Source organism: Acomys minous, assembly GCF_964271855.1.
Source record: "Acomys minous genome assembly, chromosome: 6".
In the NCBI taxonomy this organism is placed as follows: domain Eukaryota; kingdom Metazoa; phylum Chordata; class Mammalia; order Rodentia; family Muridae; genus Acomys; species Acomys minous.
This window is the reverse complement of record NC_140487.1, coordinates 38421250-38433249: the sequence shown is the minus strand read 5'-3', so window position 1 is coordinate 38433249 and position 12000 is coordinate 38421250. Positions and strand designations below refer to the sequence as shown.

Here is a 12000-nt window from a genome sequence, read left to right as displayed (position 1 = left end):
CATGGTGGCTCACAACCATCTATAATGAGATCTGGTGCTCTATTCTGGTGTGCAGGCAGAATGCTGTATACGTAATAAATAAATCTTAAAAAAAAAAAAAGACTGATAAGGAAGAGGATGAAGGGAAGGAGAAAGGGAAAAGGAAGACGAGGAAAGACAGGGCTGAGGGAGGGCAGGGTCCAGATCCTGAAAGACCTAATGGTCATGTCGAAGACTGGGGCAACGGGGTGGATTCTAGTCCTTTTCGTCCTCGACCTGAGGCAGTGGTCCCTTGTCATGGGAGCGCCTCTCCATCACCTTGACTGGGTGTGTGTGAAGATGTTGCTTTGTTTGGAATGGGGCCCCGAGGAGCTGTTGCCTATTTGAAGATTAGAAACAATCATTTTTAAACCAAGGCACTGTTCTCGTCATCAGCCAGTAGGTGTCAGGCTTGATCAGGGCACTGCTCCGCCCTCACAGACTTTGTTTTCATTTTCCTGTTGACTTTGTGAGGCACTGTAATAGCCGCCCAAGTGCTGGCCTTTGAAGGCATGTGGCACTTATCTCGCGGATACAGGCTACACCCTGCATTGCTTAATGGAGCTGTGTGGTGGGCGATTGGCCTTTCCCGTGAGAACTGGTGAGCAGGATAAACCCTTTCTGCCACACAGGGATTTGAGTTATTGCTGAGGTGATAGCCCTTGGATAAGCAGCCTTTCTTTCCAGCTTCTTGCAACTCTGATCTACTTCATAATTTCAACAGGATCTCCAACTGTCTTATTCAGGGTGACTTGCCTCTTTTCCTGTCTGCCCTGCCAGTCTCCTGTCTGAGCTTAGACCAGTATTTCTCTGGCTTTTTTTTTTTTTTTAATTAAAGGCTTGTGTGTAACAGGTCAGTTACTTACTGCTTAAAAACAAGATTGTCACATAGGAATTTACAACCAAAAGCTCTTGGTCGGCCTTCACCTTTAAGAACCAAACACAGCCCCGGGCTTCTGCTGCGCGGATGCAGAAATGGCTATCCATCATGTATGGGGAGAGAATGTTATTCCACCATAAAAGAGTGAAATACCAGTGTGTCTTATAGCATAATATGCCTTGAGAGCAATGTGTTGTTGGACATGTTGGCACAAGCACTAATCCTACCACTCTGTAGAGGAAAAGCAAGCTTGGGCTACACAGGGAGACCCTGACATTAAATATATATATATATATATATTAAATAGTTAAGCATAAGAAAATCACTATTTGACTTCATTTCCATTATTTGATTTTATTCCATTTGACATGAAATGTCCAAAATGGGGACTCTTCAGACAAAAAAGTACATGAACACAGCTGCAGGGAAGAAAGGCCAGATGGGGCTGCAGGGAGGGAAGGCCAGAGGCCGTGGAGCCACTGCTGAGTGGATGAGGTTTCGTTTTCAGGAGGACACACTGAGCACATTGTGAGTAGATATTGAAAATAGCCAACATTGTGAATTTTATTTTTTTAAGAAGGACAAGGCTGGGCACTCACACACACTTGGGAGGCAGAGGTAGGCGGATCTCTGTGAGACCAGCCTGATCTACGTAGTGAGTTCCAGACCAGCAAAGCTACATAGTGAGACCCTGTCCCCTGGTTTTTTTGGAGACAGGGTTTCTCTGTGTAGCCTTGGCTGTCCTGGATTCGCTTTGTAGACCAGCCTGCCTCTGCCTCCACGAGTGCTGTGGGCCACCAAGCGCAGCTGGAAACCCCATCTTAAGAAAGAAAGGACAGGACAGCTGCCAGGCTCTTTCCTGGTACTAGTACAAAGCTGTCTCCAGAGGACAGCCAGGCTGACAATTCCCTTCTTTGTTGCTCCTGTCCTTTGCTTGTACTTATTTTTTTACTTTATTTATTTGTTTGTTTGTTTTGTTCCTGCTCTGAAATGCTGCCACTTTCTCCACCAGTCCCCACTGGCTGAAGAGCTCCGTCCGCTGGTCCTCACTGGCTTCTGCTGACCCTGTGCATTTGTGTGATACAGTTCTGGGACTGACTCATGCCCTTGACTTGCAGCGTCCTCCCTCTACAGTCAACTCAGGGGCCGGGTGCCTCTTTTCTCCTGGGCCTGCTGCGACTTGGCAGCTGGGGCACACCTGCTCCCCTGCTTGAGCTTGCCCTGGTGTGTGTGAGGTCCTGCAGGGGCACAGGGGCTGGGGGAGCTGGGGGAACAGGTTTCACCCATCGCCTGACTTGATGGCTATCTTCTCCTACCATTTCTGTTAATTAATGGAGCAGCTTTTTTTTTTTTTGTTAGTAAGGCTGGTGGTTGTAAGGCCTAAAGGTTTAGTAGTACCCAACACTGACCAAAAGTGGGGGAGTAATGAAAGTAATGAAAAGCCTGGTCAGTCTGCGTCCTTACATGTTAAATGAGGAAGTAAACAGGCTACGTTTATAAGGAGTTAGTGGTCTTCAGGGAGCATTGGTGCATTTTTGCTAAAGGATTCCAGAAGAGCTGGCAATAGCTTAAGGGTAGACTGCTTAAAGGTGAAGCACTAAGCTCAATTCCCAGCACAGAAATAAAAAGGATTCAGGAGGTCAGGTGATTTAAAAAAAAAGACGTGCTGTATTTTTATATGTATGAATGTTTACCAGCTTCTATGTATGTACACTGTATGTATGCCTGGTGACCATGGAAGTCAGCAAAGGGGTCAGATCTTCTGGAACTGAAGTTACAGATCGTTGTGAGCCACCATGCCGGTGCTGAGAATCAAACCTGGGTCCTCTGCAGAGCAGCAAGTGCTCTTAGCCAGTGAGCCATCTCTCTAGCCCCAGGTGAAAAGTTTTCAATATTTTTTCAACATATAAAAATATTTTTTTAATGTGTGTGCGCCCTGCGTGGTGTTCCCTCAGAGGCCAGAAGAGGGCATCAGATTCCGTAGAGCTGGAGTTGCGGGTGTCTGTAAGCACCCAGTGTGTGCGCTAAGAAGCAAACTGGTCCTGGAAGAGCAGCCAGTACTCTGAATTGCTGAGCTGTGTCTCCAGCCCTGTGTAAGTGAATTGCAAAACTTTACGCAGCTTCATTTCTTTTTTAAATTTATTTATTTTGTGACCAAGGTGTAGAGCAAGGTTGCCCCATTAGTTCCTTCCATGTATTGGGGCTGGAGCAGCCTATGGAACATGTTCCTTGATTAGCTGCTTGGGGCCAGAGCCACACCCACCCCTCCCCCAGTGCCAGAGCCACACCTACCCCTCCCCCAGCGCTTCCACTGCCCCGTGTTTACAGGCGTAAGTATATGGATGTACGCGCAGATGTGCACACATACACATAAACATTCACACATGCGCACACACACAAACAAATGCACACGTGCCCACACAGATGTAAATGCACGGGGAAACCCTTGGCAGACTCAAGCCAAGCTCGAACCCTTGCCTCTGCTCCTTGACCTGAGTGGCTATCTCACCAAAGGGAACATGGGCGTGGCAAAAAGTAAAGCCATGTTTTTAGGCACCGTGGTGGATTGTGTGGCATTGTTTCTAATAATTGAAAACTGGAAACAACTAGTCCGTGACTCACATTAGAGAATCCTAAAGACAATTCACAGTCTAATAAATAAGTTGGATTCCTGGTGCCCAGATGGTAGCAAAGAGGGACCTGACGACTCCTTTTGTATTCTGGAAAATCCAAAGATGCGTATGGAAGCATTCAAGGCGACAGTGTAAAGTCACTCGTGTTGGGGCGGGGGGCAGTGAGAATTCTGGCGAGACTTATTGTGAAACTTATTTTTTGGTTTTGGGTGTTACCATTTTGTTTGTCTTTAGTCAGAGTCTCACTTTGTAACCTTGGCTGACCTGAGACTGCCTATACAGCCCAGGATGGCCTCTCTATAGCATTACAGGGGCTTTTGGGGTTTGTTTGATTTTTTTGTTTGTAGATTCATCTTATTTAATGTGTACTTTGCCTACGTTTGCACCATGTGCAGGCTTGGTGCCTGTGGATGGCAAAAGAGGGCATCAGATCTGGAACAAGTTCCGGATGGTTGTGGGTTCCAGCATGTGGGTACTGGAAATCAAACCCAGGTCCTCTGTAAGAACAGCAAGTGCTCTTAACTGCTGAGCCATCTCTTCAGGCCATGTGTGTGTGTGTGTGTGCGCGTGTGCACATATGTATGTATATTAGCACTTTCAACATTTTAATCTATGAAGAACATGAAGCCCTCTCAGACAGACATCTTTTCTGAGGGTGTTGTGTTAATCTTAGTTCAAAACTTCCCAGGCCAGGAGGCTAGGGAGATAGTCCGGGAGTAGTGTTGTGTGCTGCTCTCGGGGAGCACCCACACTGGGCAATCTGTGACCTCTGGCACTGTAGGGGATCCAGTGACAGGCCTCCAGGGCTACCTGTACTTTTTCACACATGCACACAGTTTTTTATAAAATCTAAGTCTTTCCAAGAAAGAAACTGATAACATCAGCTGCGAGTGGGGAGGGTTCTGGGGATAGAGAAAGAACAAAGCCTTTTCAGTGTAGTATTTGCTTTTCTACATAGATTCCCTGTTGAGGAAGACAAAAGACTTTCTAATGTAACAATTCTAAAAGCATGGCAAATGCTTCTGTAAAATGATAGCAGGGTAGGGGTTTCTCAGTCTAGTGATATAGAGCTTTAATGTGTGTTTTATTTGTTTTTATTTTGTTTGTTTTGTTTTTGTTTGTTTGTTTTGTTTTGTTTTTCAAGACAGGGTTTCTCTGTGTAGCCTTGACTGTCCTGGACTCGCTTTTGTAGACCAGATTGGCTTAGGACTCATAGCGATCCACCTGCCTCTGCCTCCCAAATGCTGGGATTAAAGGCGTGCGCCCCCACCGCCCAGCTTTTGAGATTTAATGTGTGTTTTAAAGGAAAGAAAATGCAGAGATCAAATCTTTTTCCGGGGGATGAACCTATGGATTTTCTTTTGTGGTTTCCAAGGTTGTTTTTTGGTTATGAGTTTACGATCTTTTTCTTACTGGCCCAATTGTGACTAACCTCTTCTTAAACATTAAAGGCCATTCTTCAGAGTTCTGTGGGCTTGCTTTCTGCCACCATCAGCTTTGTCACCTCCACATCTCTTACCTGTGTGCTCCCATGGGTACTTAAGCCCCAGCGTTGCAGTACTGTCACGCGTGAGAATAGTACGGGGGCCGGGAAACGTGCACCCAGCTTCCTTGCGGTCACAGCCTTGCTGTGCCCTTGCCCTCCGTAGAGTCTCATGACTTTTCTCTGCTCCTCTTCTCTTTAAAGGATAAGCGCACAAAGGCTCGCCCACCTCAACAAGTGCTTGATGAACTTCAAGCTGGGGAACTTCAGCTATCAGAAAGGCCCTCTGAAGCTGGGGGAGCTTCAAGGCAATCACTTCACGGTTGTCCTCAGGTAAAGCGCTGCTGCAGCAGTGGACACTGGGCTTGGCCGGCTGGCTTGGTCGCCATGAGAGCTTTCGTATGTGCTGACCATGTACAGGGTAGCTGCTGGGACACACAGAAATGCTGGCTGGGAGAACAGGGCCTGTAGGAGTGAGGAGCAAATACTGAGTAGTATTTTTCCTGATAAATGGTCTGTCTGTCTGTCTGTCTGTCTGTCTGTCTCTCTCTCTCTCTCTCTCTCTCTCTCTCTCTCTCTCTCTCTCTCTCTCCCAAAAGCTTCTCATAGCCTTCAGAAACACTGTGTTCTTCAGATACAGGTTTTATTATACTTTCAAAATTAATTTATTCATATTACTTCTCAATTGTTATTCCATCCTTTGTTTCCTCCCATTCCTCCCTCCCTCCCGTTTTCACCCTATTCCCCTCCCCTATGTCTGTGACTGAGGGGGACCTCCTCCCCCTCTATATGAACCTGTTTTAGGCAAGGGTTTGGGGGGTTGGTGGCGGTGGTGTTTTTGGTTTTTGGAGACCGGTTTCTTTGTGTGGCTCTGTCTGTCCTGGAATTCAACTAGGCTGGCCTAGACTCACAGAGATCCACCAGCCTCTGCCTCTTGAGTGCTGGGATTAAAGGCGTGCGCCTTATTGTTGTTTGTGGGGCTGGTGTTTTTGTTTTGGTTTGGGTTTTTGTTTTATTTTTGAGGCAGGGTTTCTCTATGTAGCCTTGGTTGTCCTGGACTCACTTTGTAGACCAGGCTGGTCTTGAACTCACAGTGCCCCTCCACCTGCCTCTGCTTCCCAAGTGCTGGGATTACAGGCATGCACCACCACACCTGGTTAAGAGCCTATAATTTAATTGGTATGCGGTACCTAGAGTGGGCACATTCATAGAAAGCTTGCTTTGGCAAAGAGTTATTGGTCGGCTTAAGTTTCAGTCTGGGAACAGGCGCATGCCGGCAATCCCAGCTCTCTGGAGGCAGAGGTAGGAGATCACACTACTCCTTGAAGGTCAGCCTGGTCTCCAAAGATCTCAGGCTGGCCGGGGCTGGGGGGTGGGGCTACATAATATAGCAAAACTGTTGTAAAATAAATGAATGATGAATTTGGAGACAGTGAATAAGTTGGGGATCACTGCACCACATTGCACATGTGCTTCATGCTCTAATAAATTGTACTTAAAACTGATTAAAATGATCTGGCCAGTGGTGGGACATGCCTTTTATCCCAGCACTAAGGATTAAAGCACAGAGGCAGAGCAGTTTGTGAGTTCAAGGCCACCTTTTTCTACAAATCCAGTTCTAGGATACCCAGGGCTATACAGAGAGAGACTCTATTCCCCTCCCCCCAAAAAAACCCAAACAACAACAAATGGTTAAAATGGTAAATTTATATAATCACATTAACAAACCAACAGCGTCCTCAGAGAAAAGATTGCAGAGGTGAGGTGGAGACACTGCTGTTGGGATGGGCATCATAGAATGTATTTAACTGTCCATTTTCCCGTGCATAATTTGGGTCCCTACAGGAATATCACAGGAACTGATGAGCAGGTTCAACAAGCCATGCAGTCCCTGAAGGAGACCGGCTTCATTAACTACTATGGCATGCAAAGATTTGGGACCACAGCTGTCCCTACATACCAAGTTGGAAGGTTTGTATTTGATTTTCTAACATTTATCTATGTTTATCTTTTTATTGGGGGTGTGTTTTGTTATGTCGTGGTTTGTTTGTTTGTTTGTTTTTAAGATTTATGTACATGAGTGCTCTGCCTTGCATGTACACCTGCATACCAGTAGAGGGCATCAGATCTCAGTATAGATAGTTATGTGCAGTTGTGAGGAATTGAACTCAGGACCTCTGGAAGAACAGATAGTGCTCTTAACTTCTGAGCCATCTCTCCAGCCCCAACTAGGTCATGGTTTTTTAGACATTTTCTTGCTATTATAGCTCTGGATGCATAGTGAGCATGAAGACCTGGCCTCAGATCCCTGCATCTGCACAGAAGCCAGGTGTGCCGCACATATCTGTGACCCCAGGCCTGGAGACAAGTGGGTCCCTGGACCTCTTTGGCCAACTAGACTAGACTAATCAGTGAGAAACTGAAAAAATAAGCTGGAGAGCCATCAAGGATGACTTTCGGTCCTCTAGTTGCACATGTATATAACACACACAGTTGAAAAAGATAAGACCTACTCCATTCTTAACAGCCCTTTCAAGAGATCTCTGAGTTTTGGTAGGTGGGGGTTTGGTTGGTTGGTTAGTTTTTATCTTTTTGGTTTTTTGAGACAGGGTTTCTCTGTGTGGCCCAGGCTGTCCTGGAACTTACTCTGTAGACCATGCTGGCCTTGAACTCAGAGATCAGCATGTCTCTGCCTCCCTCCTGAGTGCTGGGCCTAAAGGTGTACGCCACCATTCCTGGCTCTTTTTTTACTTTTTAATAAGTAAGTGGTCAGCAGTAAAAAGCTGGGTGGCACAGACCCGGAGGTCTCAAACCCAAGGCGTGCCCATGGACCTCTCTTAACATAGTCCCAGTTGATGAACCTTTCATCTGCCCTTCCTCACCATTCCAAGAAAACTCTAGAAGCTCTCACTAGTAATGTGCAATTTAAGAGCTTGGTTCGCATTTAGATAATAGCAACACCCTCCGGGGTAAATTAGAGCAGAAATCTAATCAATAAATGCTTGGCTCCCTAACTGTCCTGTGGGAATCCGAGTGTCCAGCAGGGACTGTGTTACATAAAGTAACTATTCACATGGGAGCCGGACGGACGGCAGTTACACCCTGACCACGATATCAGAACATTTCTTTCTCAGCAAGGATAGTGCGCTTCGGGAGGGCTGCCCAAGCACACTGACTGAGCAGCAGGAGACCCAGTCTCTCCAGTCCAGATTTCCAGCATCATCGGTCTGCTGCGTGGCAGCTCCTGTGAATGCTGGCAGTAAAGTGAGGCTCAAGTCCTGAGCCTCAACCCATCTGTAAAGTAGAGAGAGTACAGAGTGCTGGGAGTGAATATGGTGTTTACAGTTATTTCTAGGCTTAAAATGAACTAAGTGATTACTAAATAGTAATATTTGTAAATTAAGGCCAGGCAGGCATATGGAGTCCAGGACAGCTACATGAGTGGCTGAGGTAGGATTGTGAAAGGCCAGGCCAGCCTGGGCAACATAGAATGATTTTGCCTGCTAATTTAGGAAAAAAAGCAAGAAGAAAAAAGTTTAGGACTGGAGTGTGGCTCAGCCGATAGAGCACTTGCCTAGTGTACACGAAGCCCTATAGGTCTCCAGCACAAAAGAGGAAAAACCACTACAGTGACCAATAGGAAATACAGACAAGCATAGTACAGGTGTCGTGGGAGAGAACATTAAGGAAGAGTTGCTTAGGCCCGTGTATTTTTAACTCATTAGCAGAAGCACAGCCATGTGACCCTATAGTCTTGTATTCTAGAAAAGGTTAGTGCAAACAATTGCTCGATAAAGTGCTGTCAGATTTGCTCAGAAACAGACGTTGCGTAAATTACCCACAGGTCAGTACAACTTAATTCAGAGTTTCAGACTATTTGTTTTCACGATGTCAGTCTACTTCCTACCTTCAGAGAACTTACGATTATTGTCATAGAGTTTCTAAAGGAAAATGCCAAGACCCGGTGTATAGTTAAACAGAAGATGGTTTGTATCCAGAATATATAAAGACAGTATGTGAAAAGCTATATTATTGTCCATAGCAAAAGGACAGCCTAGACTTTTCATTAATGTTCTTTTGGCGTGTATTAATTACATGCTCTAATTGGTTTCATTATTTTCACATGGTACATACCCAGTCATGTTCTCCCTCCCTGCGTCTTCCCAGCTTTCTTCCCTTTCCTCGTGTGTTCCATGTGTGCCCTTGAGGTTCATTAAAGTTGTTCACAGGAGCATGTGGATACCTTATCACTGAAGAAAGTGTGCACCAGTCGCACTACGGCAGCTGTGCCGTGCTCAGAAGTCAGCTCCCTCCCTGCTCCCACCTCCAGCCTTTACATTCTTTCCACTCCCTTCTCATGCTCCCTGGTCATTGGAGGAGATGATATGATTGTGTTGTTGGAGGTGTTGTGCATATTGAGTGTAATGCATATAGAGGCCAGAAGAGGGCAGCAGATCCTGGAGCCCGAGTTACAGGCACTTGAGCATGCTAGTCGTGGGTGCTGGGAACCAACCTCAGGTCCTCTGCAACAGCAATAAGCACCCTAAAGATATATCTATTTATACAGTGTTCTGCTTGTGTGTACACCTGCACGCCAGAAGAGGCACATGATCTCATTATAGGTGGTTGTGAGCCACCATGTGGTTGCTGGGAATTGAACTCAGGACCTTTGGAAGAGCATACAGTGCTCTTAACTCCTGAGCCATCTCTCCAGCTCCACAATAAGTACTCTTAACTAGAGAGCCATCCTTCCAGCCCCAGAGAAGCTTTTTACTGTGGGTAGTGGTCAGTGACGTGTGTATCATTTTACTGCATACATTTGAATTTAATAAATTAATAAGCGTTACTTGTTGCCATCTCAACAGTTGAGCTTATAAATCTTATGCAAAATTAAGTAATATAAAAACTGTTTAATTATAGAGCAATTCTACAGAATTCCTGGACAGAAGTCATGGATTTAATATTAAAACCCCGTTCTGGAGGTGAGAAAAAGATTTATATTAAAATAAAATGCATAGAATATACAGATAGATATTCATAGAATTGCTTTAAGTAAAATAACTGTGAAGGTTATTATTTTAAAGTTCTTGATTTATTATTATTATTATTATTATCATTTTGTTTTGGTTTTGGAGACACGGTTTCTCTGTGTAGCCTTGGTTATCCTGGACTCACTTTGTAGACCAGGCTGGCTTTGAACTCACAGCAATCGGCCTGCCTCTGCCTCCCGAGTGCCACCACACGTGGCTATATTAAGAATTTTTAAATGCCATATTATTTTCACTGTTTTACATGTTTATGTGTTTTACATAAATTTTTAAGCTCTATATCCTGGTTTTAGCTCTTTATTCATCTAACTTATTCATGCGTGATTAGATATACTTGAAGTCAATTCATTCCCCTTCAGTGCAAATGCTCTGGTTTATAGAAAACTTATTTGTATGGCTATTTTGTTAAAGCATGGTATAATGAAATATGCAACCTTGGCAAAGTACCTTAAAGATTTTTAAAGAGTTGACTAAAAGTTTTCCGGGAAAAAGCTCTAAAAGTATACTGTGAAGGGGGATTTGACTAGGAGTTTATAAGTTTTCAAAATAATAATATTCACTTAAGATAACTATTAATTTGCAAGCTAAAAAATACTGTTTTTAATTTTAAATCAAGGAGCCCATTAAACTTGAGAGTGCAGTGGCCAAAGAAAAGGAGCCACTCCTTCAAGGCTTGTCATGTGCTGGGGTGATGATGACTGTCGTGACTTTTGCTGCTGGCAGAGCCCTAGAGAGTCAATTCCCTGGGCCCCCCGAGTGTTTGTGACCAACTGTGAGCTTCTCCATTACCCAGGACAGGTTCCCCAGCCTTAGGTTCCCTAGGAAGCGTGCTAAGTGATGCCCATTTTCCTGGTGGGCAAGTTTTAACGTAGCTTCTCTTCTCCCGCAGCTGAAAAGGGGTACTTGGTGAAATGCAGAGAAGAGTGGGCCAAGACCAAAGACCCAGCCTCTGCCCTCAAGAAACTACCTGTGAAAAGGTGTGTGGAAGGGCAGCTGCTTCGAGGACTTTCCAAGTACGGCATGAAGAATATAGTCTCTGCATTTGGCATAGTGAGTGCAACTTGCGAAGACAGGCGATGGCCGGAGGTGGTCAGTGCCGCTTGAGCGCAATCTTAAAGGATTCTGAAGGAATCCTTCAGTGGTCTTCAAAGGAGCGTACCTGGGGGTGCCTCAGTCTGACCCTGCAAGGTGATGGGCAGCCTGAGTGGGGAACGGTGGCGGTGTTTATGACGTTAGATGCCCAGGAAAGTATCTGTGGGACATATTTAATGTAATCGAATGGGATTTGAGAAATCCAGAACCCGTCGTCGTATGGCCGTTTCTTTTTAAAACTCTCTTGTGTTTGTGCCCACGCAGGGCGCGGGCATCTGCTTAAGCACACAGGAAGGGGCCAGGACAGCCTGCGCAGGTCCATTCGCTCTTTATATTAGGTCCGTGGAGATCAAATTCAGGAGTCAGGCTTGGCTACAAGCACCTTTCCCTGCTGAGCCATCCTACCCCACTGTCCTGCCATTTCTCTGTCATCGTCTTCACTGGAGCGTTAAACTGCCTAAGGAAGAATGTTGGACAGGCCGTAGTAAGCGGTTGCCTGTTAGTGCCTTTTCAAGTAAAGGGCCCGTATTGGTAATCACAGTTCATACGTACGTGTATCACTCAGGGCACCCGGTGCTCGCCCACTGAGCCACACTCCCAGCCCCGCAATCAGATACGAGGTCTGAGTTTCTTGCCACTAAACGAACAAAATATCTGGGAAAATGGCACTTTAAATGTTCAGAGTTCTTTTCCTGTTTTCTCCTTTCTCTGCAGATACCAAGAAATAATCGCCTAATGTATATCCATAGTTACCAAAGCTATGTGTGGAATAACATGGTGAGCAAAAGGATAGAAGACTATGGGCTGAAACCCGTCCCTGGGGACCTTGTTCTCAAAGGAGGTAAC

The 12000-nt window shown here is 45.4% G+C and overlaps 1 protein-coding gene across 2 annotated transcripts in view; it reads left to right on the top strand.

Moving 5' to 3' along the window:
- The window catches only part of PUS7 (pseudouridine synthase 7), a 43920-nt gene that overhangs the window by 23137 nt on the left and 8783 nt on the right, over window positions 1–12000 (top strand). For both annotated transcript variants that reach the window (XM_084787584.1, XM_084787583.1), the window contains exons 8-12: window positions 5219–5347; window positions 6860–6985; window positions 9935–9996; window positions 10952–11112; window positions 11869–11995. In XM_084787584.1, coding sequence (XP_084643710.1) covers window positions 5219–5347; window positions 6860–6985; window positions 9935–9996; window positions 10952–11112; window positions 11869–11995 — 605 coding nt within the window. The remainder of the gene's footprint in view (window positions 1–5218; window positions 5348–6859; window positions 6986–9934; window positions 9997–10951; window positions 11113–11868; window positions 11996–12000) is intronic.